The sequence below is a fragment of the Budorcas taxicolor genome, chromosome 5 (genome assembly GCF_023091745.1).
Source record: "Budorcas taxicolor isolate Tak-1 chromosome 5, Takin1.1, whole genome shotgun sequence".
Taxonomy (NCBI): domain Eukaryota; kingdom Metazoa; phylum Chordata; class Mammalia; order Artiodactyla; family Bovidae; genus Budorcas; species Budorcas taxicolor.
In genome coordinates, this window is record NC_068914.1 from 19536773 (window position 1) to 19561458 (window position 24686).

At 54.4% G+C, this 24686-nt stretch overlaps 1 protein-coding gene across 1 annotated transcript in view; it reads right to left on the bottom strand.

The window, feature by feature from the left end:
* Positions 1-24686, bottom strand: part of COL13A1 (collagen type XIII alpha 1 chain) — a 159891-nt gene that overhangs the window by 39909 nt on the left and 95296 nt on the right. Inside the window, exons 15-25 of the mRNA XM_052639731.1 lie at positions 24417-24482; positions 20528-20635; positions 17902-17928; positions 17148-17183; positions 8174-8218; positions 7275-7307; positions 6650-6676; positions 3375-3428; positions 2311-2397; positions 1461-1514; positions 282-326 (exon numbers count right to left, since the gene is read on the bottom strand). Coding sequence (XP_052495691.1) covers positions 282-326; positions 1461-1514; positions 2311-2397; positions 3375-3428; positions 6650-6676; positions 7275-7307; positions 8174-8218; positions 17148-17183; positions 17902-17928; positions 20528-20635; positions 24417-24482 — 582 coding nt within the window. The remainder of the gene's footprint in view (positions 1-281; positions 327-1460; positions 1515-2310; positions 2398-3374; positions 3429-6649; positions 6677-7274; positions 7308-8173; positions 8219-17147; positions 17184-17901; positions 17929-20527; positions 20636-24416; positions 24483-24686) is intronic.

The following is a 24686-nucleotide window of genomic DNA, read 5'->3' on the forward strand; positions in this document are numbered from 1 at the left end:
CGCTGGCTGCACAGGTGGATCCAGAGCCGCTGGCGGTGGCTCCCGGGGCTCCAGACATGCTCAGAGGATGCTCCGGGAATCCAGAACCAGTGGAGAACCCTAGACTAGACAGACCTGGGGGACGCTGAGTCTGATTGTGGCTGCAATGTCAGACATCCTAGCCAGACAACCCAGCCGGCCAGACTGCTCTTTCCGGAGAGCCCCAGATGAGCCACTTCACACCGTGGCCCCAGGGAGCTGGGCTGGGCTGCCCTGATTCTCTGGATGAGAGATGCACATACCTTGGGGCCAGTAGGTCCCTGTTCTCCAGCTGCTCCAGGCTCCCCCTGTTGCAGGACAAAATTGAAGTGAAATAGGCATAAAGTGGCTACAGAGAATCTGATGTCCCCAGATGGTCTGTGTTGGGTCCCTGGAGGGGCCAGGAGGCTCAGCTCAGCCCAGGCCAGGAGAGTGGAGGGCTCCAGCTCATGCAGGGTCCACCCCTCAGGAAGCGCCTCCACCAGCCCGCATGCCTCTCTCCCTCTGAGCTCCCTCCAGCTGGAAGGAGGGAGCTCCCTCCCTTCACACTGGAAGGTCTTATTTCTGTCCTGCGTTAGCTGTTGGTGATTCTATCCTTGTTTGTCTGGGCACTTCTCTTTAGTCCTCTAAGTCAGCCACCTCCTTGGGAGCAGAGACCAGACCCTCTGCCCCTCTGTTCCCATCCTGCTCAAGGAGCAAGGGTTCAGAAACTTTTTGCCAATTGCCTGGGTGGTCGCCAATCGCAGTGGAGAGCCCTTGCGGTTCCTGTCTGCTGGTGGAAGACCCAAACTGTGGGAGGAAACGCGGGGGGCCAGGGTGAGGGATTAGAAATACCCTGCCTCCTGGAGCAGCTTGGGTGGGGGAGGATTTGTACTTGCTGGAAACAGGACAGAACCGTGGGAAATAAATGAAAGGTGGTATAAATTGTGAAAAGCAAAGCACAGTTCCATACTTGATCTGGGAAAATGTGAACACAGCTTTAAAAATGAAGACAGAAAGTAAAAATTAAGGGAAAACAAACCCTTTAACTTCTGCTGACCCCTCAGTTGGTCAGCTCAGGGAGTGTCACCTCCAAATAGCAGCCGGCACCTCCCCGCACCCACAGTCTTACAGTGCCCACAGCAACACCATGCTGACCTGTTCACAGGAGGAGCTGGAGAGAATGGAGCCTGCCTTTACCAGCGGTTAGAAAATAGTAGATGCAGGGGCTCTGGGTCACTGCATTCCCCAGGCCCAGCGTTTCATCCCCGGGCCTGCCTGTGCCTGGCCGCCATCTCAGAGGCTTCCCCAAAGCCCAAGGTGACCACAAGAGATGGCAGGCAGGAGTCACGGCCGTCAGCCCTGTGCCTGGGGGCCCGGTGGCAGGGACGGCCGAGACCCTCTCCCTCTGAGCTCCCAAGCTGACCCTCATCCTGCAGCTCTTAGATCGGGGCCCTCTGTACCTTGTCTCCTTGCCGTCCTGGGGGGCCTGCCTGGCCATCTGCTCCAGCTTCCCCCTGGGCAACAGGAGAGAGATGGGATGAGGACACGCAGGGGGCAAGAGACGGTCCGGCCGTTCATGTTGTAGCAAGTGTCTCTGGGCTCTATCTCTTTGCCTGCTCATATCTCCTAACTCCCCCGATTCCACCTGTCTGACTTCCCCACCCTTGGGCCCTGCCCAGGCCCACCTCCTCCAAGCAGCCCTCCTGATCTATTCCTTTCTCCCTCTGAGTTCTGTGCTGCCAGGCCCTCCTCAGTTCTTAGTTAACACACACGTGTCCAGCTTGTTGAGGCCCCTAACTATGGACCCTCATCAACTTCCAGCTGTAGGAGGCAGGTCATTTTGGAGCCTGGAACACTTGCTCACCTCACCAGGTCCTGCCTGGGAGGCAGAGGCAAGTGAGAAGGGCCTGGGCATGTGGGGAGGGGGCCCCAGGAGGCCTAGGACAGGAGGAGCAGGGAGAGACAGGAGTGTCTGTGGCCGATTCAGAGTCCAGGCTACGGGCCTTTCTGATTATCCAAAGACCTGGCAGCCACTGGTCCTTGACTCAGCTACATCACAGCCATTTGAGTCAATGGCTCCTACTTCCATCTGCCCCAGAGAGGGCATCTCTTTTGGAGGGTCAAGGTCACTGCTTGGAAATAGGAGCTCGGTCCCAGGAGCTCAGACCTTTCTAGAATCCACTGGAACAACCACACACTTAGAGGAGGAGAGAAGGCAAGGTGCCCAGGATACAGAGTCCCCCAGATGGACTAGGGATAAGGACCACAGGCCAACACCTGACTTGAGCAGGATCCCAGGGAAAGACTCACCTTTGGCCCTGGGGGTCCAGGAAGCCCTGGGGGACCGGGCTCCCCTCGGCCTCCTCCAATGGAGTTTCCAGCATCGCCTTTTTCCCCCTGGGGGTGGAAGGTAGAGTTACCATTACTAACTTTGCGGGAGGTGGTTGGTCCCTGTCTTTTCTCCCCTCATAGTTCAAAGGACTGAAGACAGCAGCCTGCCCCTTGGTCTGTGCTGAATGTTGGGGAACTGTGGGCTCCAGCATGGCTGGGGACCAGAGGCTTTGAGAAGCCTGGCTATGGGATGTGAGGAGAGAATGGAGCTGGTTACTCAAGTGGAACAGGTGCAAGCCAGAACAAGATCCCCGCAGGACCAGAATCGAGGTTTCTCAAAGTGTGTTTCAGGGAACACTCCCTCAGCAGGTTGGGAATATTCACACTGTGACAGAGGGGGGTCTGATGGCCAAACAATGTCGGAAAGGCAAAATGAAATGAAGTTTTCCAGGCTCCTTCACCACGGGGTGCCAGGAGCCTCTTGGACAGGCCAAGGTGCTTATGACTCTCTGAGGAGCCTGCTTTATTTATTAAAAAAAATTTTATTGGCATATGGTTGACTTGGGTCAGTTTCAGGTATACAGCAAAGAGAATCAGTTACACATACATACATATGTGCATATGTCCACTCTTTTTCAGATTCTTTTCCCATATAGGCCATTACAGAGTATTGAGTAGAATTCTGAGGGTGCTATTGTATAGAGCCAAACTTATTTGACTTTTTTTTTTTTAATGGAATGTCTGTGGAGCTCACATACTGTAGACTACACTTTCAGACCTGGTGGAGAGAAATCAGACCAAGTCATAGCTAGTAAATTCTTTGAATTTGGGGCTTTTTGGGGACAGTCAGGACCTCCCATGTGGTATCCCATGCTTCTGTCCCCCAAAACAGAATCTGGCTGTGTTCCAACTGCTTTTCCCCAATCTGGGAGGGACCCCTGTAATGCTGGGGCCCGTGTGAATGTGCAGGGTGGGAAATGTGGGTGGGGATGGACGCTGGACCTCTACACAGAACCCACCATTCAGAGCTGGTTGCTACCCACCTTCTGCCCCAAGAGGCCGAGTGGCCCTGGGGACCCCACAGCCCCCTTTTCACCCTGTGGAGGAAATGCAGACAGTTTGGGTTAGGAACTATTTCTCTAGTATGTTGGCGAAGGGACCAGCCCTCCAACGTAGGGTCTTAACTTTCTTCTCTCCTGCCTCCCTGCCCTTACCTGGGCTGTTCTCTGAAGGACTCACTTCCTGCTGGACCCTATCAGGGACCTGACTCCTTCCTTGGGACACTTCCCACTGGTATCATTGTCCTCCCAGTCCTGCGTGGGCAGGGCCCTTGGCATTTCTGGAGGGAGAGGAGCCAAGAGCATTTGAGTCCCTTTGGGGGGGGTCTCCTAGGGAGACGTGAGCCGTTCAGAATGCAAATATTTGGCATTATTTTTTAAAAACTGCTTTGCTGTTTTTTTATGTTTGTAACATCTAGCAATTAGATGCTCCTGGTCTCTAGGGAGAGCTTTCTGCACACCTCCCCCCTGCCTCTAGGGAGGATAAAACCCATCATACCGGCACTTCTCCTTTGGAGGAATATTTTGAGAAGTGTGCCTCAGGTTGAATTGTGTCCTATGAAATTCATATGCTGGAGTCCTAACTCCAGGTATCTCAGAATGTGACCTTACCTGGCAATTGGACCACTAGAGATGTAATTAGCTAAATTATGAGGTCACCCTGGAGTCAGGCAGGCCCCTAATCCAGTATGATCGGTGTCCTTATAAAGAAAAGGGAACTTTGGACACAGACATTCATATGGGGAGAACACCACGTGAAGACGAAGGCAGAGACTGGGGTGATGCTTCAACAAGCCGAGGAAGACCAGGAACGCCAGCAAGCTCCCAGGAACCAGGAGAGAGGCACGGGACACCCCGCAGAAGGGTGTCCAACCCCGCTGACACCTGATCTCGGACTTCCGGCCTCAGCACTGCGGGCCAGTCAATGTCTGCTGCCGAAGCCACCCAGTCAGTGGTCCCGTGTTAGGGCAGCCCTAGTAAACAAGCAAAAGTCGCTCGGTTGTGTCCGACTCTTTGTGACCCCACAGACTATACAGTCCACGGAATTCTCCAGGCCAAAATATTGGAGTGGGTAGCCGTTCCCTTCTCTGGGGGATCTTCCCAACCCAGGGATCGAACCCAGGTCTCCCACACTGCAGGTGGGTCCTTTACCAGCTGAGCCACCAGGGAAGCCCAAGAACACTGGAGTGGGTAGCTGTTCCCTTCTCCAGGGGATCTTCCTGACCCAGGATCGAACCAGGGTCTCCTGTGTTGCAGGCGGATTCTTTACCAGCTGAGCTACCAGGGAAGCCCAGTAAACAAGTACCCTTCTCTATTCTACCACCAAAGAATACTTTTTCTTGCCCGTGACTTAGGTCCCAGAGCCCCGCTCTCATTGCAGAGAGGAAGGGTCTCCGTGACTGTGGATGACCCCCTCAGTGAAGCACCCAGCTCTCCTGATGCTCCTCCTTCTGTGTCACAAAGACTTCACTTGGATTCACAGCGTCCTGTATCAGGAGGGCCCCTCGAGAGTGCCCCTCCAGGCCAACGTGAGAAGCTCCGCTTGCTCTAGACTGATGGAGGTTCTCATATGTAATAATATACACTGAGGGCCCTGCGCTCATAATTCACTCGGATGGCTCAACGAACTTCTCAGCAGCCCACACAAAGGGTGTCGCATCAGGTCTTTAGCAGTCATCCCCTTGCCACCTGCCCTGGGGCAGAAAGTGTGAATGACAGGAGGAGGGCATGGCAACCCACTCCAGTGTTCTTGCCTGGAGAATCCCCAGGGACAGAGGAGCCTGGCGGGCTGCAGTCCATGGGGTTGCAAAGAGCTGGACACGACTGAACGACTTCACTTTCACTTTTCACTTTCATGCATTGGAGAAGGAAATGGCAACCCACTCCAGTGTTCTTGCCTGGAGAATCCCCATGGACAGAGGAGCCTGGCGGGCTGCAGTCCACGGGGTTGCAAAGAGCTGGACATGGCTGAGCTACTAAGCACACACACGCGGGAGGTGAGGAGGGCCAGGTAAAAGCCCCAGTGATAAGAGGGACATGAATCCTAAGGCCCCAGCTCGCCCTGCAGTGCCTGAGGCTTTAGCGGGGGCATACCCCTGTCTGAGGCGGGGGTGGTCTAAGGGGAAGGGTGTGGGGCTGCTCTGCTGAAGTCCTGGGGGATGGGAGCAGGGGCAGGGAGGACCTCCCTTCCTTCTGCTGGGCTTTCCTCTGGGGTACCCAGTGGCTTTCAGGGAGAAAGGCTGTGCCCTCGAGTGTGAATTTCCAAAGATTTGCAGGCCATCCTGGCCAGCACTCCCTTCTTCCTAGAGACACATGCACCCTCCTCACTCTGCAAGCAGCATGACAACCATGGGGGTGGGGCGTGGGAACGGCGGGGGGACCAGGAGAGGCCGGGATGAAGGGAGCACACACTCAGAGACACAGTATCCTACCCTCTGCCCCCTCTTTCCCGGCAAACCTGGGGGCCCCGGCTTCCCTGTTGCTCCTGGGTCTCCCTTTGGGGCAAGAAGAAAAAGTCACTGATAAGAGGATGGGGTGGGAGTGGTGAGGGGTACAAGGGGCAGTAATCATAGACGAGTGTTTCCAGAGTACCTGCCCCATAAGAGGCACCTCTTAGAAAAAGACTGTCCTCATCGGAAAGTTTGAAAATGCTGCAGAAGCTACTTTGTTTTTCTTTAGTCGCTCAGTCGTGTCCGACACTTCGCGACCTCACGGACTGCAGCATGCGACTACCCTATCCTTCACTATCTCTCGGAATTTGCTCGAATTCATGTCCATTGAGTCAGTGATGCTATCTAACCATCTCATTCTCTGCGGCCCCCAAAAGAGTTTCCCAAGGTATATTTAGCACAGTAAAGGCTCTGAGAAGGCCTGCAGGAAAGAAGCCTGTGTAATAGTTTCAAGGTCCATTATTTCTCAAATGTCTTTGACCATGGAAACTTTCTCATGTTACACCTCTTATTGGACTGGATGAGAGACAGATCCCTGTGGGTGTAGGGGACCATGTCACCGCCCGCTGCAGCTGGTGAGAATGTAAACCAGACAGTTGCCCGGGACAGGATCCAGGGAGGGGGATGCGAGGCGTCTGCAGCGCATTCTTGACAAGCAAGCCCCTCCAGGGTGGGCTCTCCTCTGCTCAGTCAGGTCCCCAGCTCTGGACCAGCCTCAGGGGACCAGGAGCAAAGCAACAGCAGCCCCTCCCACCTCCACCCCACGCCTGATGCTCCGGGCTGCCCGGAACGTTTCCTCTGTATCAGTACCTTGGCTCCTGGGATCCCAGGTTCACCCTGTGTGGGAGGAAAGAAGACTCTGGTAAAGAATGGGAGAGAGCCAGATGAGAGAGGCCAGGAGCAGAGAAGTGAAGGCATTTGGGGGCAGAAGTGTCCGGTCAGCGCAGGGCTTTCCTCTGCCTCAGACTCGGGCCCCTCCTGGACTGTTCTGTATTCTTCCCCGAGGTGAGACGGTGGCAGGTGAGAGGCAGGCGGCCCGGGAGGAGCGAGAGGAAGGAAGGGGCATTTGCTTTGGATGCCGTGTCCCTGTAAATGACCTGGAGGAGGTCCACAGAGAGAATTTCTGCTTCGGGAGTGTTCCTGCCCACCGGCTGAATTCTGGAGAGTAAAGCAGAGCACTAGACTCCTTTCACGTTGGCAGGCTGGTGGGACCTTCAGCTGAGACTGGTAAACCTTTGCCAGTTGCTTGCGCGGCTTAGTTAACATCTGTTGTTCAAGCTGAGCATCTGGCATACATATTGCTTTAAGGGCAACGGTTCTGAATTCTGTCTGCTCCTGCCTTGGTCCAGTGGCCACCCACTGAGCCCCTGAAACCCCAACTCTCTCCACCCCTCCCATCATGCCCCTCAGGTCTTGAGTTACAAGGTCCACTGACCTTCATCCTGGCCACAGTGGTTCCAGGAGCCCCCTGGCAGAGAGAAGGAAAGGCATGGGGACTTTCTCACCTGGGAGGGGGGTGCGGTGCACAGAAGAGATGGCCAGCCTCCTTTTGGAGAGACATGAGACGTGGAGACTTTGGGCTACCGGTCAGGTATACAGGGAAGGGGGTTGCTGAGCTCATGGCCTGAGAAAGACCCTCTGTGCTCAGCCAGGCTCCCTGGGCTTCTAGACCCTCCTGGGAGACTCAGAGGGCATCATGGCAGGCAGTCCCTGGCTGGGCTAGATGAGGGGCGCTCCTGGGTGGAGTGGGGGGTGGATACGAGAGGAGGAGATGGAGGAAAAAGTGGGGGAAGGAGAGCCACAGGGAAGTGAACAACAGCAGGTGGCTAAGTTTACTAAGCTCACTGGCCCCTGAGGCTGCCTGTAGGACTCTCCTTAAGGGAGTCCTCTAGTTCTAAGTCCCAGTGGACTAGGGAGCAGCTGGGAGTGAACCCCACTTCCTTATCAGCTCCAGACCACCAACTTTGAGGTAAACAAGCTGCCAAGCACAGCACTTAGTAAATTTCAAGTGAATGTCATTTTTAGGGGATCCTGATTCCCACATGGGTCTCAGGACTGCAGCCAGAGCTGAGGGTACCTGAGAAGTTCTTTTTATGACCCACTGATCCCCAGGAGGAGGCCTGGCCATGCTAGGAGGCTGCTGGTGAGTGATGGTTCATGGGCCGAAAAGGAACACCCCTGCCTGAACAATAGGCCAGGCAGCAAGGAGAGAGGATGCGAAGAAATGTGCACCCCATCTCTGTTTTTATGGGAGGATAGGATGCAGAAGGAGGAGGTGCCAGAAGAGAGCACTACAGCTGGGGGAGCTGCTGGGGAGTGGGGGGCGCTGCATACCTTTGCTCCGTGTTTGCCCGGCATCCCTGGCATGCCCCGTTCTCCCTGCAGGAAGAGACAAGAGAAACAATGAGAAGAGGACCAGACTCAGGGCCCAAGGGCTCGGCTCTGAAGCATGGCCTTCGAGGATGTCAGCGAGAGGGGTTGCTCCGGAAGCTTGGAATAACCGTTCAAATCATGTCTGCCAGGGGTCTCGAAATTCTGCAAAAGGCCCAGGAATTTTAGCTTCCAATGCAGGAGCCCTCCCTTATCTCGACCCCACCGGGACCCCTGAGCCACAGGCAGGGGTGATGGAGCTGGACTCAGAAGCGACTGCAACAGACAAGATTGTGCCCCAGGCACTAAATTCTGGAAAACCCCTCTTGTGGGAAAGAGCAGAGAAAGGCTCAGCCATCTATTGCGTTTGTGTCTGGCACTGAGTGAAGCTGTCACATCCATCCTCTCTTCAATCTCTAGGCATCCCCTCCAGTCAGTGTAGGAATGGATGTTATTTCTGTCCCACAGGTGAGCTCTAGAAGGCCAGGTACGATAGTCAAGGTCATGCAGAGCAGAGATTTGAACACAGGTCTTTTATCTGCCAAAGCCCAGGTACCCATTTCTCTCAGCCAACCCCACGCATCAGATGCTTCTATTGCTTGGCAACCGCAAGCATCCGTTGCTTCCATTAAACCCCTTCTGCAGGCAAAAAGCAGGGCAAAGCCCTATATTCTGGAGGGCCCTCAGGTCTGTGCCCCATAGGAGTGAGGGGTCAGTGCTCAACCCAGGACTGTCTTTACAACCTCTGGCACCAGAGAGAGAGGCTGAGCCCGGCTGGCCTGTGACCACAGTTCTGCTCTATGGCCAGCAGAGGGCGCCACAGGACGTCATCAGAATTCTGGTAACTAGCTACAGCGCATAAGCTGAAGTCCCCAGTTTCCATTCCCAACAATTCAACTGGATTGACTCAGCCCAGAGGGACACCAGACAGAGTCCCCTGGGGTGGTGGTGGGTGCAGGTAGGAGGTCAGCTTGCGCAGCCCTGACTACTCAGAGATCTCCCGTTTGAATCCCGTTCCTTCTCTTCCCATCTTTCTGACAGCTTTCCTCCAATGCATCTGCCCTCACCTTTCCCACCTCCAGTAACAGAGCTGAGCTGGGTGTCTGTGTGATCTCGGATAACTTACTTTCTCTCTCTGGCTTCAGGATCCTGCAAAGTGAGGACTAGACACCTACTCACTTCTGCTCCTGGGAGGACCAAGCCGAGGAGCTGACTCTGGGTGTGTTGGCAGCCCCAGAACAAGGTTCCGTGGGGGAAGGGATGTTAGCGCTGGGTAAAACTGTGGTTCTACAAGGGACTCAGTGGGTCTCCTCCTGCCCCAAAGGACAGCCTGGGGTGCCTCAGCAGGGGAGGAGGCTGGGGTCTGCCCATGCTCCATCCCTGGGTTTCTGTCCCCAATCTCCGCACGCGCTGTGCAGATCAAAACCTGGAGTGAGGGTGTCTGATGTAATCAGGGTTGTCTTCAGACCCTGAAGGTTTGTCTGTGAAGATACAACCGCACTCTCCAGGGAAATCTGGGCCCCTCGGAGGAGGCAGTCTCCTCGTTAGGATGGCTGACCTTTGGCCCCTCCCCTCCCTCTGGGTCAAGTCTCTTCATTCTGCAAGTGACCCAGACTCCCTTGATCCCCATCACAGGGCCTCCCTCACCCCCACCCCTCTGCTGGGCAGGAAGCCAGGGTGCCCCTGGCTGACCCCACCCCGCGGGCTCATTCCAATCTCATCAGTCTCCTTCTCCGGGGCTTGTCTCTGGGGTCTCAGCCTAGCCTGACCTCTGAACCAGGGTCTGGACTCAGCTTGCACCAGAAAACACTGATTCTGGACAATGAGATAGGTGAGAGCGGGCTGAGAGTCATTATCAAGGACTCTAGGGTGGCTGTGAGCAAGAGCATCCGTTTGCAGGGGTGATGGGGGCTGCGGAGTTGGGGGTGTTTCCGGGGCCATTGCTAAAGGGAGGACAGTGACACGTGTGTGTTCACAGAGCTTTTCCTTGTGATGTGTCTTTGTAAGAGCACACTTAGAGGCTCCTTCGTTCCCATTTTCCTACATGAAAGTATTTTGTTTGGTTGGCTAAAAGGTTTAAGTTTGGAATTGTGCTGAATTTAGATCCACTAACTCACGAACATCTTAGTTGGGGAGAGAGCTCTCATAGTTTGCCAAAACCCGAGGGCCCCAATTTATCTCCTGTACCTCTTGTCCTCTGAGCAGGGAGCCAGGGGGGCTGCGGAAGTGGGTGCCACAAGCATTACAGAGGGTCTTGCCCCAGATGCCTGGGGCATGGGTGGTGGCTGATGCTGTGGAGCCAGGCCTGCAAAAGGCTGGCTCTTTTAACCTTGGTTCCCTGAACCAAGGATGCTGGATGGCTGGCCTACAAGGGGTGGATTCCGGTCTTGGTGGCTAAGAAAGTGCTGGGTGAGTTCACGTGGGTAGACAGGGGACTGCCCTGAATGACCCTGAAGGCCATCCCAGCCACCACTTTTAGGATGCCACTGACTCCTGCTGCCCCTGCCTGGAGCGCCTGCCAAGCATCAAAAGGTTCTGTATTCTGGTTCTGTTTTCAGGTGGGAGGACCCATCCTTTGCCCAGATGATGGGATGGAAGCAAGCTCCTTGGAGCACAAACCAGTCGTGTTCTGCTCTCTTAATTGGTGATTTACTGTTTGTTGAACAAACAGGGCAGGGACTTGGCAAAGGAGGCAAGAGGTGGGGGGCTTCCAGGTCAGTTCCCCAGCCGAGCAAAGGTCAGGCCAGAGAAGCAGGGGGAGACAACAGACCTCCCTAACATGAGGCTCCTGCTGCGGGTTGTGGGGGGGGCGCTGCTGAGCCAGAGCAGCTCCACACAGACGCTTTGTTCTCTGCAGGGGAGAAGTGTGGGGAGTGGAGGACTGAGGGAAGGCCAGCAGGTGACTCAGGCCTTAATTCTGGACCAGGGCCCTTTCCTGGGCTGGAAAAGCCGGGTGAGGAGAGCTACTGTCCTTCTCTTCCCTGAAGAGTTCCCAGGGCTCCCTTCTGGGAGAAGGGCAGCTCGGCTCCCTCTTCTCACGAGCCAGCTCCAGACTGGAGAGCCCTGGGGCCACGGAAACGCCAGGTCGTCCGGTAATTAGGGCCGGCAGGAAGTGATCCAGGGAATTACCGGGGTCAGGCGCCCCATCGAAGGCCAGGGCTTTGGAAGGGCGGCTGGGTTGTAATCTCGATTTGAGATCGGTTGATTTTGTAGTTAGTTCCAAAAAGAAAAGTCAGCTCTAATTAATCTGGGGACTTGGGAGTGCAGGAGAAACAGGGGGCAGAGAGCACAGGCTGGGGGCTGGAGGCAGGCGGAGCAGGAGGGCTGTCAGCCCCCACGGGGCCTCAGATGTGGGGCCCATGTCTCAGCTCCCTGATCCGCTTTAATTGAAATGGCCTGGATGCCCCCCCAGGAATTCCTGGCTTTGAAAGCAAGTGCTGTCCCCCCTCTGCCTCTACAGCTTCCCTCTGCAGGGCACGCTCTGCTGCACGTCAGCATGGCATGGAGCCTAGGGCTGCCCAGGTCCTCTGGGAGTCAGGGGATGCAGGGAAGTTTTAGGAGGTCTCTCCGCTGGGGTCCACAGCTCAGACAGCCTTCTCCTAGCTTTATTGGAAGTCGCAGGACCAGGTCAGCTCCCTGGGGAAGCATTCGGGTAGAATCAGTGCCAGTGGGCAAAGCACTCCCCTTCTTTGGTTCTTTGAATAAAATACACCAAGTACCCCCAAGTTCTCTGCCTTAGATGTTCACAGAGAGCCTGGGAGACTTGGAGGAGGGCCTGAATCCAGCCACAACCTTCTCACAAGAAGGAAAACAGGCCAGCTCCCTCCTTCTTTCCTTTTAGTGGAGGAGATGGGAGTACGCAGTGGTGGCGGGATACTGGAAATTATGGGTCCCCTGGGCTCATAAAACCCAGGTAGTAAAGTCATCCAGAACAAGACTTTGGGGCCAGAAAGATGTGGCTTCACTGCTTTGTAGCTGTGGCCCTAGGGGGATTCACCTCTGTGAACCTCGGTTTGCTCATCTGTAAACTAGGGATAGAGGATCTGATGAGATGATGCAAGCAAAGTGCCCCTATACAGCCTGGCACAAAGAGGCCCAGAAAGGTAGATATAATAATTCTAGTTATCGTTCTTCAGAAGTGTGTCCACTCACATGATGCTTTGCTCTGACTGGCAGGTCAGAATGATCCTGCCGTTTTGTAGAAGAACTAAGGTAGGGTGAGCAGATGGGCCGGGTGGGTGCCCTTCTGCTCCTCACACCCTCACTCAGCACCCTAGCCAGCCGACCACAGGGCCCATCAGATCTCCTTCCCTGGGAGTGCCTCTTTCTGGGGAGCCCCACAGCCTCCAGGAGGTGTGACCTCAGTTACAAGCTGAGTAAACACGAAGTTCTCACATCCTGCCTGCCCTGGTCTGAAGACGCATAGCCCGGAGCTGGCAGGATGGCAATGTGTGGTCAGCTCTGGTCCTTCATGCAAACCCCAAGGCTTAACACCCAGACCACCACATGTGTCAAAGGCACCCCCCTACTGCCAAGATGGGCGGGCCAGTTCTGACGTGCTTGGAGATAAGCTCTCACCAGGTTTTGTGATCCATACACAGCCTGACAATACTCATCAATCCTCTTGAAAGAGAGCCAAGGTTGCGACGCTTTAAACACACATTTTGCGTCTTGCAACTCATTTAAAGTAGATTGGTGCCATAAATTTGGATCAAATAGGTACCACATGGGCGCACAACAATGCTCCCAGTGTCTAGGCCACGGGGCTGGGTGTGAGTGGGGCTGCGGCAGCACACGGCCCGCCGGCTACACCGGGCTGTGATCTCCAGGAGCCGGTGGAGACGCTGCCCTGCCGGCCTGGCCGGCCTTAGAGAGGGTGCCAGGCTGGGACCAGCTGCAGGGGCGGGTGGTGGTGGTAGCGGTGGTGGATGGAATTGATCAACAGCAAACTTCACAGGACCAGAAGCGCCTTTGCTGAGAGTTACATTCCATCCCTTCCTGAAAGAAAGGCCTCCCCGCGTGTGTGTCAGTCGCCAGGACAGAGTAATGGAAGCAGATGTGGCGGGTCCATTGTTACCCTGTGGGGCCCCCTCACACCCTGAACACACGGGGTGTCCCGTGGCCTCTGTCCCAGCTCGATGTCCCCACTGGGTGGCACAGGGTGCTGGGGTGGGGAGCAAACTCTCATCTTCCCAGCATCTGTGACCAAGCTGCCCTTCGTGGGGGTCCCTCCTTCCAGGCCTCTTTCTAGGCAGAGAGCAGAGAGGGGAAGAGAGAAAAGAGATTTGGTAGACAAAAGAAAAGAGCCAGAGAGTTACCCCTCCACATCCCAGAGAAACCACAGGGGAGGGTGGTCTCTGCACAGTTAGCTTAGCCTGGGGTGACACCCCGCCTCCCCCGAGCAGACATTTCATTCTGCACTAGGGCGAGAAGACTGGCTCCTGGGTTCAGACTCATGAGACCTAGCTTCCAATCCCAGCATGATTATCACCAGCTGTGCAATGTTGGGGCTTCCCTGGTAGCTCAGACAGTAAAGAATCTGCCTGCAATGCAGGAGACCTGGGTTCAATCCCTGGGTCGGGAAGATCCCCTGGAGAAGGGAATGGCAACCCACTCCAGTATTCTTGCCTGGAGAATCCCATGGACAGTGGAGCCTGGCAGACTACAGTCCACAGGGCCGCAAAGAGTCAGACACGACTGAGTGACTAACACTTGACTTGTGCAATGCTGGGCAGAGCATTGACCTCTCTGAGCGTCTCATCTCTTGACAGTGGGGATAATGCATCAAATTACTGGGACAAGATGAGATGAGACGAGTTGAGAGACGGAGCGAAAGGACTTTGGCTGAACCAGAGATGTGAAGTAACTGCTGCCCTTGTCCTTGGGCAAGATTCTTCATCCAAGAATTGAAAAATGGGATGAAACACTTTAAGGAGAAAAGTAATATCTCATGGAAAAAGGACTAAGAATTCATCTAAGAATTCTGATGGGAAGAATACTTCTGCCTGGGTATGGTGATCACTGGGGCTCAGGCAGTGGGAACAGGCACTCGTAGCCTCCTAAGTATCGCCTGACCTAGAGGAATGACCCCCAAGTTCTTGGGGGTGGGCTCTGCTGCTGGCCATCGGTCTCCAGGGCACACCCTCTGGCCTCTGTTGGACTAGGAGGCTGTGGCTTCAGTGATGACAGGACAAGGGTCCCAGCAGAGGGAGGGCCAGCATGGAGATAAGAGTTCTAGGGCCACCTGGTGGCTCCGGAGCGCCTACTGAGAAGTCTCAAGGACAGGCTGGGAGAAAAGGAGGTGGCAGGAGCCTTCCAGAAACGCAGAGAAGCCGGCAGCCTCACAGCTCCCCCTGGATTCCATGAGAAGAGGCTGTTGTGGAAGGGCAGGGGCTGGTCAACAGAGAAAGAAAGTGTGGGGAACATGAGCTGAGCATGAAGGAGAAGGGCCTTCTCGGAACCCCAAGAGACCTAAGAGGGGTGATGCTTCTGACAAGCCCTGGATGTGAATGGAGAACGGCCTGGACATAGACTCGAGGGGTCTGACTCATAAAGCCAGGGTGGGGTGGGAGGCTGCTCCTCTCCAGGGAGTATGGAGCCAGCTCTGTTCTTAGGAAGCTGCTGCTTCCCTGAGCAGGAAGGGATTTCAATCCAGTCTCCCATCGGATATAGGAGCTTCTCTTAACACATGACAGTCCCATAGTTTTCCAGCCTCTCCTTAAATGCCTCTGATGACGGGGAGCTCCCTCCTTCTCAAGGTACCCATCAGTACTTGCTTTATCCTTAGTCAGGCAAAAGAAATGCATCTGTGCTTTTTCCAGCAGCTCTGAGCCCCCTCTAGCAGCCCTGAGCCATCTCTCTCCAGAGCAGGCTTCCCTGGGATCAGAGGCTGCCCCTCTGTCAGTGGGACCACACTGGTTTCCTCTGCAAATTCCGTACAGTCAGGGCTGAACGACTCCTCCCACAAACTTCACCCAGAATGGCCACAATCATGGAACCAGGCCCTGTACCATCAGGACACCCTAGCCCCAAGCTGACGCCTCTCTATCCTCAGGGCAACAGACCACCCCGGCCAACCTCCTTTCTGAATGGACCAGACTTCCAGTTGGCAGGGGAATGCAGATGCCTGCCATGGTAGGGATGCCAGCTGTGGGCATCCCCATGACCCCAGGGGAAACTGCTGCCCTGAAGTTTCTTCAGAGCTTGAAAGAGCTGGTCTGGCTGCTAATGGACTGGGAGGCAGTGAATTTTTCAGTCTGCGAGAGTGGATGGAAGCAACCTCGGGGGCTGTAATTTCCACTTCCTGACACACTACAAACTTTGCAGTTTATGCAGAGCTGATGAAAGGCCTCTCGGGTCTTGCCATTTCACCCACCAAGCACCCATAAAACAATGCGGTGAAGGCCCCTGGCTACAGAGCCTGTGGAATGTGCTTCTCCGGAGCTGATTCTTCCCTTTCCAGAATCCCTCCCCTTCCTCATCCTGCCTTTCTTTCCTGTTTCTTTTCTTCCTCTGGAAGGCGCCAGAGCCTCCCAGCTGGGGCCTGGAGAGTGGGATGGGCTCTTTGTGACACATGGCATCACGGGAAGGGCCGTGACCTGGACTTGAATTCCAGCTTTGCCACTTATGAGCCACTTAGGTTGTACCTCAGTTTCCTCATCTGTTAAATAGGAGAAGAAGAGTACCAGCCTCCTAGGATTAGATATAATACAGGTCCCATTGAAGGCCAGCCTGGCACACAGGAGACATTCAGTAAGTGGTGTACAGTGTTAAAATTATTGTTACATTATTAAAGTTATTGTAATGACCATCTCTGGGCCTTGGCTCAATTGTTTCCCTGTCTAAAATGCCATTTCCCTTGAAATCTGCTGCTTGAAGGAGCACAGTGGTAGATTAAAGATGGTCACAAAGGCTTTGCCACCCTCCCACAAGAAGAACAAGGGCTGAGTCCTCCCGCCCCACTGACTTGAATGCTTTGGCTGTGTTACTTGCTTTGACCAACAGGACCTCAGAAAATGTGATGCAAGAGATGCTTTTGAAAAGCACTTGTGCACTGGGACTCGCCTGTTTTGAAAGCTGACCTGGACCTGCCATGCTGTGAGGAAATCCATCTGCCCTACGCTAGGGGCTGAGAGGCCACGTGGAGGAGAACAGAGGAACCCAGGCCACAGCTAGCGCCAGCCCCAGGCATGTGGACGAGGCCATCTTGGCCCCCCAGCTTTTCCAGCCATCATCCCATGTGACTGCATGAGTGAGCCCCGAGGAGACAGCTGGCCAAGCCACAGAATCCTGAGAAAGAACTGTTTTAAGACAATAAGTTTGGGATGGTTCGTTACACGGCAATAGAAAACCGATACACTTACTCATTCACCAGGATTGAACTCAGAGGCTGTCCTCTCTCTGACGACTTCCCGAAATCCTCCCAACCTAGAGTGAATTTCCCTGAACCCCCTACCCCAATATTGGCACGGCGCTTTGGGATGGTAGTGGTTAGTGCAATTGCCTTCACTAGGGTTATTTGTGTAGGAATTCTGTCTCTTTGGCCTGTGAGTGGCCAGACAGCAGAGTTGGGACCTTCCATATCCCCTACCATACTCAGAAGCTCTGCCTGGTCCCTGCTTACCAGGCCCTCAGGGGGCAGGTGAGAACCTGGTCTGCCTCTGCAGACACGGCCAGTCGGGCTGGCAGGGGACACATTCCTGGTCTGAGGTCCAGCAGGGCCACTGACTTGCCTAAGGCCCTTCCTTCCCTGAGCCTCCTGCTTCCTCAGTGGAGACACAAACCCTCGATCACTTAAATTCAAGACTTTTGAGGCCCCTGCTGATGTGCGTGCAAAAGCATGTACGAACCAAGTCCAGACCCTGTGTACACTGTGGTGAAGCCCTACTTGGGTAGTCACCTGGTGGGGAGTGGGTCCTCCCTTCCCCCTCCTTCTTACCTTCCTGCCGGGGTAGCCCTGGATGCCTGGGTCTCCCTGAGGGGAACCAAGATAAGGCCATTAGAGGGGTTTTCTTGCTGCATCCCCTCCTCCACGTTACCATCCCTCTTCTTTCCAATGACTCCAAATCCTCTGACCTCCACCTCCAGCCAACCTTGGAACAGTAGCAGGGACTGTTTGACTTTTTAGAACAAGTCCTTGTCTTGCAGAGGCTGAGGGAGGAGGGAAGGGTCGACTCGGCAGGGGCACAGGACCCCTGAGGGTCCGTTCTGGTTCCACCACGGGCTCTCTGTGGCACCTGGACAAGTCACTTCCCCCGGGACTCCAGCTGCTGCGCTTGTGAAAAGGCTGGCTGGACCAGTGCTTTGCAGCTTCTCTTTCCTAGAGCCACAGGGGCTCCAGCTTCAAAGGGAGACTCGACACTGGACTTCCAGATAAGGTTTCGAAGGGAACTGGATGGCCCCTAAGGTCCTTTCCAGTTCTGGCCCCTTAGGAGCCACTGTTTTACTGGGATGTTGTGACAATGTCCTGGGCACCTGAGTTCCCAACTCAGACCACGATCTGTTTGGAGAGCAGGGCTGCATCTTCCATACCAGCTACAGCACTTGCTTGGCCTGAGCCCACAAAAGTGCAATCCTTGTGGAAGTCAATCAGTTCCCTCTCAGCCCCTTACTCAGTACCTGTCAGCGCGCCACCCTCTACCCACCAGGGAACTTTCCCACCCACTCGATGCATCACCCAGAAGGACCCTCACCTTCGGTCCAGGAGGCCCAGGTAAGCCCTGCAGAAGCAAGAAGAAAGGTGAGTGGAGATGGATTCCACTGGCAAATGGTGAGGGCTAAACACGTTAAGATGGTGCAGTTGGTAAAGAATCTGCCTGCCAGCGCAGGAGATGTAAGAGACACGAGTTCGATCCCTGGGTCGGGAAGATGCCCTGGAGTAGGAAATGGCAACCATTCAAGTATTCTTGCCTGGGAAATCCCATGGACTGAGGAATCTGGCAGCTACAGTCCATGGGGTTGCAAAGAGTCGGGCATGACTGAGCACGGACGCACACAAACACATTCACAGTGGAGGCTGTAACGGGCTCTGGATGCGCTAGAGAACAGATCAAGAGGGTCCTCAAAGGGCATCTGAAACCTGCTCAGGGCAAGTGGGGACAACAGGCTCCTGTCCCTCTTTGGAGCCACATGGGAGCCTCGGGCATCTCTGCTGTGCTGGCCCGCTGTAAAATAGGTCAATGGCATCATGTGAAATTGATAGTGTGTTTGGTCCAGGTCCCCACCCACCCACCTCCTAACTAGAGCCACTCCCTGGAAAGCCGACCTTGCCCAGCAGAGCTTGGGTTTTGCCTTTGGCCCTGCCAGCTTGCAGGGGAGCCCTCTGTCTCCATTCCCCACCCCTGGAGCGCTGTGACCACAGGAGCCAGCTTGGGGGAAGTGGTGTGAGCCCTGCAGGAGCCTGAGGGAGAGGAAAGGGAAGGCAGGCTCCAGCGTGGTCTTGGGCGTGGGTCTGGATGGCAAACACTGGCTGGAGAAAACCATGATGCCTGAGTCTGGCCTGTTTCAGTTGGTTTCAAAACATGAGTTCTGGTTTTTTTCTTCATAAACAACCTAACAAAGAAAACTGCCTGGCTTGGCTTCAGTGATCGGGAGCCCAGTGTGTTCGGGTGAGGGCCGTCAGGAAAGAAGTGGATTTTGAGCACTTTTTAAAATTTTGGTTTATTTTCTTGGCTTGGTTTGTTTGGTTCAGTTCTCCAAATTCTGCTTCCTTTTAGGTTTTCTGCTTTTCCATCCATCAGTCCATGGAAGTGAGACTAACTTCCCTCCCCAGGGTTCTGGGGAGAAATCATGGAAATATTTAAAATCTGTTATGGGGATCAAGCTGAGCAGGAGAGCTGGCTCTCCCAGAAAGGTAGGTTTTCACTCTGCTATGCTGCCTTCTGGTCAAGCTGGCTGCCCTGGTTGGCCAGAGCTGTCAGCCAGCCTAGGGGGACTCTATACGGAACCTTAGCGTTGGAAGCCGGGGTAGCCGAGGGCCCAGGTGTGAAGCCAAGTGACCTGGAATGTGGCCATACTCATCGTGGGCTACTTGACAGGGGCACCCCTGACTCAGTAATTCCACTTTTGGGAATCTATTGCCATGAAAGCTTTGGAGATGCGCATACGCATTTATGTTTAAGGATGTATATTACAGAAGGGAACCCATTAACTACACTGTAAAGAGACCCAGCAGTCCTAAAATCCGTATCATGGGAGACTCCTGACATAAGAAAGGGCATGGTGTACGAGATTAAGTGAAAAGAGTAACAGGATACAAAGTGTTATGTTATTCAAAACATCACCAACCTGAAAAACGTTTATGTGCAGAGAAGTCTAAGGAGAAAAATGGAAAGGACTCTCCCCAGCGTTAATGATGGGGAACCCTGGGTATGGGAAAGCAGACAGTTTAAAACTTTTTCTTCGTCTATGTTCCAAAATTTTCACAATGGATATATGATGCTTTTGTCATACGAAAGAAAAACACTTGAAAAAAAAAAAAAGCCACGTGGAAAAAACATTATCAAACAGACTGTGTCCTTAATCCCTCTGCCTCTAATAACTGCTGACATTGGTCTTAGCTCTGGGTAGAGATGTATTTTCTCTAAAGAAGAAGTCCAGGGTTTTCTGAGTTACTCTGCCCTGGTGCTTTCTTACATGAAATAGGGCTGAGAAAGAGTTGGGGCTTGGCTAGAGCTTGCAAGCAGATGACCCGGTGGACACTGGGACTGACCTATTGCCTGAGTGTGGTCTTGCCCAGACGGGTGTCTGTTGGCTCCCCCGGGCCCCTCCTGGGCCCCTCAATCCGCGGGCTTGAGGCAGGGGCCTCTTGCCCAACTGGGTGTGTAACTTGGTTGGAAAGTGGCCTGGGAGCGGGAAATCCACACACACCAGCAAAGGCGTGTCTGTTAGGGATGCTAGGCCATCAGATGCCCCCTTGCTACCTCCTTTAGGACACATCGTCCCAACTCGAGTTTTCCTAAGCCCAGGGGGCAGGGGACATCCATCAGCGTGGTCCTGGGAACTTTCTCTCCAAGCTCCTCTCTCCTGAGGCTGGGAGAGGCAGGCCTGCTCATGGTTTCCCCCCGGGAGGCAGTGGCTGAAGTGGAACACATGGTCCCATTATGTGTTTTCAGAACCAGAGAGCAACCGGTGAGCGTGACGGGGATGGGCAGCTCCCTCAGGGATGGGGCCAGCCATGCCCCGCAGCCTTGCCAATGTGTTTCTGCCCCTTCAGCGGGGGCCCAGAGTCCCACTGGTTACCCAGTTCCCAAACTTCCAGAGAATTCAGGGGATGAACTTGAAGGAGAGGAGCTGGTGGAGTGCAGGAGGGGTACTTACCGGTGGCCCCATGGGCCCTGGCAGTCCTGGGTGCCCCAGAGGTCCACTCGGTCCGGGAGGGCCTGGTGGCCCTGGTGGGCCCTGGATGCCAGCCTGGCCCTGTTCACCCTGAGGTTGGTGGAAACAAATGTCAGAGAGGGAGCCCTGGGCTGCGGAACCGTCCCGCCCCAGTGCCATGCACCCGGTGAGGCTCCGCCGTGGGCTCTGGGGGAGGCGGCAGTGACGTGATGTGACGGTGCAGTGGCGACGCATGCAGAGGCCAGTGGCGGTGAGGAGGAGGCTAAGACACTAGGCCTCCAGAGGAGAGGCTTCCAGAGAGATCTGCTGCGTGAGCTGTTGGTCCCCAGGGCAGAGCCCTGCTGCGGTGGCAGAGGCGAAGGAGCGGGTGAGTGCCCCCCGGCCCAGCCGAAGTCCTGTCCCCAGGTCGGTCAGATGACCAGGGTCCAGCCGAGGTGGCCGGCGGCCTCGGCCTGCCTTGACCTCTCCCTGCGTGTGGCGAGCCCGCCATCTCCGCGCCCTGGCCTCCCAGCCTTCAAATGAGAACAGCTGCTCCTTGTTTCTTGTCACACTTTGCCATCTTTGATTATCTGGCCCAGAGGATCAACTGAGTCCTTAGGTCAGAGGCCACAGAATTTTGTTTAGCTCACCAAACAATTGGGCAATAGATTTTATGTTTAAAAAAAAAAAAAAAATATATATATATATATATATATATATATATATATATATATACACCTTGGTAGCTTCTGCTGAAAAAAATGGACCCTGGGCCAGCTAGACCCACACTGCTCAGGGGCCGCCATCAGCTGGGCTCTCCGGGTCCCTCAGGCCCCACCCTTCCAAACCATTCTGTGTGCAGCCAGCTTTGTCATTTGCGTGATCTGTGTCTGACCTCAGAGGACAGTTGAGTTTGCAACCCTTTGCTTGGTTGAGTTTTGAAGGTGTAAAGTGCTTCGTGCCTTTCTGGAGTCACTATTATTATTCTTTTTCCTTATCCTGAAGCCTTTGTCACCCGACTCCATGCAGGTGCCCAGGGTGGACCCAGAGCCCAGGGAGGTAGGGGTGGGATCATGTTCCCTCAGGAGGAGGAGAGAGCCTGGTCCACGTGACCCAGCTCTCGGGGCTGGGGGCCAGCCCGTGTCATCCTCGATCTATGCAGACCAGCGTCGTTAGGTTGCTTTCTCCACGACCTCTCTGGGGAGGTTCTGGGTTCAGCTCTTGCTGAGGGGTCCAGCCCTGCAGACAGACTCAAGTAGAACAGCCTGGCAGGTGTGAGTGCTCCAGGCTGGGATGCAGGAGATCCAGGTGGCCAGACTTCAGGCCAGCCCACCCTTCTCAGTGTGATCTCAGTAATCCTTTATAACACTGTACATAGAAACGGGGCCTGATGATGCTTGCTGCAACCCCATATCATAAGTAGGAGTGCACAACCTCAGAATGGGAACTCAGATTTTAGCAGCATCCTCTTGAACCGTCTCTCCAATGGGATATCCTAGGACAGAGGCCACCAGCAGTGCCACTCTTGGCCTGAGCTACATCCTGCCACACCCTCTAAGAATCCACTTAAGGGCTTGAGAGTCCATGGTGCAGAAGGCAGGTGCAGAGATGGGTCCCAAGTCCCATTTTACAGAAGAGAAAACGGAGGCTCAGAGAAGTTGGGCACCCTGACCAAGGTCACATGGAGAATTTGGGGGGAACTGGAATCAAAACCCAGAACTCTAGACTTTTCTATTCATTCCAAATAAGCCCCCAGCAAAAACTGTTCACCATCCAAATTTCTGCACTTTGGCAATGACCTTCAACGCCATCTGCTAAACACATCATTTTTTTCAACTAATGTTAAACCCAATGTTTAAGCATCTTACAGAGCCTGTGAAATCAATATTGGTTTATTGATTGGAAATGGACAAGCCTTTTTGTGTCTCATGGTGGCCGACAGAATAAAAACCTTATTCTCAAGGCCGAATCTGTAGCAGGAAAGACAGGGGTTCCCTAGTCTGTCTCTACTTTAGAAATCAGGTTAGGGCATCACAGAAAGCTCTGGTGTATCCTCCTCCTGTTCTTGAAAAGGGAGGCAGTAACATGCCTCGGCCCCTCTCAGTTTCTTCCTCTGTAAGGTGGTGATTAGGATGCCAGTTCCACTGCATGGTGGCCCGTGTGGATTACATGGGATAATCCGTGTAGAATTCTTACAACAGAGCTCGGAGCCCAGCAAGGGCTCAATGCATCGCAGTCAGTGCAACTAGGGCCAGGAGGTGGGTGATGGGGGCCGAGGCAAATGGCCACTCTGAGAGTAAGGACTCAGCTCTCCTGAAATGGGGTCTGACATGGGTAGGGGTGGCTGAGAGTGGGGTGGGCCTGGTGCTTCTCTGAGCTGCCAGTGAGCCCCCTGAATAACCAGGCACTGGGTAAACGCTTGGAGCACATGGAGGCTCTCGAGGATTCGGCTGGTGTAATGGGATATGGAGGCTTGGGTAGCACACGTGTCACGGGTCCCTCTGTATTTTTAGCCATTAATTGGAGTGATTTTTCAGCCTTGTTCAATCAGATGCCTGAACATTCAGGCCCCTGGGCCCCTGAGTCAGCCCAGATGTTGGCTCCAGGCCCTGCTGTCAGGCTTTCAGAGAGCGTCTCAGAGCCCTGCCTCTTCCAGCACTCCTGAGACCTTGGGGGTCACTTCTGACCCCCAGTGTGAGCAAGGCTAGGGGTGCGAGGGCAGCCATGGAATTCCTGGCCTGGCATCAAGCTGCAATTCCTCTGCCTGGATCCCTGGGTCTGTGCTCTCTTGCTCTTTGTTCTTTGTGATCTGGTCCTATCCCAGCCTCCTTGGCTTAGTAAGGCAGCAAGAAGGAAGCAGTTGCCCACAATGATTACACCTGTTGGTTGTGGGCTACATTTCCTCTGCAAATTCCCTTGCTTCTCAAACTCAGGTTACAAGTGATTGGATGCTAAGCAATCTGCATTTCTAAATATAAAGGGTGTAGGTCCAACTGAGAGAGCCCTGGGTGTGGGGTCTGAATACCCGACTGCCAGTTCCAACTCTGCCTCTTGCTGTTTGTGCCACCTTGGGCACAGATTCACCTCTCTGAGCCTCAATGTAATTTCAGCGCTTAAACTCTGCCAGGAAGTATTCCCAGTGGTCTGCATACACAAGAACCCTATACAGTAAGAACCATTATTGTTCTCATTTTACAGATGAGAAAGCAGAGGCACAGAAAGGTGAAGTAACTTGCCCCAAATTGCATAACTAGTAAGAGCTGGAGAATGTGGGTGCTCCGCCGTTTACTGGCTGTGTGACCTCAGGTAACTTACTTAACGTCTCTGAGCCTGATTTGCTCATCTGTGAAACAAGGATGATCATGCCTAACTCATACAACCATTGTGAGAATGTAAATGAAAGCAGGCGGTAAAACGTATAGCCTGGTGACTGGCACACAGCGGCGGCTGTTTTGCTGGCTGTTGTGAGCAGTAACAGTGAGATAGTGGTTGAGGCTTCTGGGCCTGGGTGTCGTGCATCTATCTCCACGTGTACGGCATTTGCAGGTCCTTCTTTGTCTAATTTAATGCAATGGGAGTGCAGTGAGATCCTGCTTTTGCCAACAGCCCTGGTGGCTCAGATGGTAAGGAATCTGCCTGCAATGCAGGAGACCCAGGTTTGACCCCTGGGTCAGGAAGATCCCCTGGAGAAGGGAATGGCCACCCACTCTAGTATTCTTGCCTGGGAAATCCCATGGGCAGAGGAGCCTGGTGGGCTATAGTCCATGGGGTCGCATAGAGTCAGACATGACTGAGCAACTTTCACTGTCGCAGCCTCAGCTGGTTCGTCAGGGCCCAGAGACTCGCCAGCCCCTGGGAAGCCCCGTGTGGTCTGGCCAAGGGAGGTGTCTACCTGGAAGGTCCGCCTTTTAATGACTGGGGGTGGAGCCAGCCGCACTGAATTGAGGAGAGGCAGCAGCTGAGGAGAAAGATGAGTTGGAAGGCCAGAGGGTAGAAGCCAAAGATCGCAGGTGTTCAGGAGGGTCGAAAGTCCACCAGGAAGGCAGGGTGGCCGAGAGGGAGGGAGGAGAGGAAGAGAGAAGAGAGATTAGCGGGCTTGAGGCACTGGAGGGAGGGCGTGGACGGGCCGCTCGAGGCTTGTGGGTGCAGCTCTGAGCTTGCC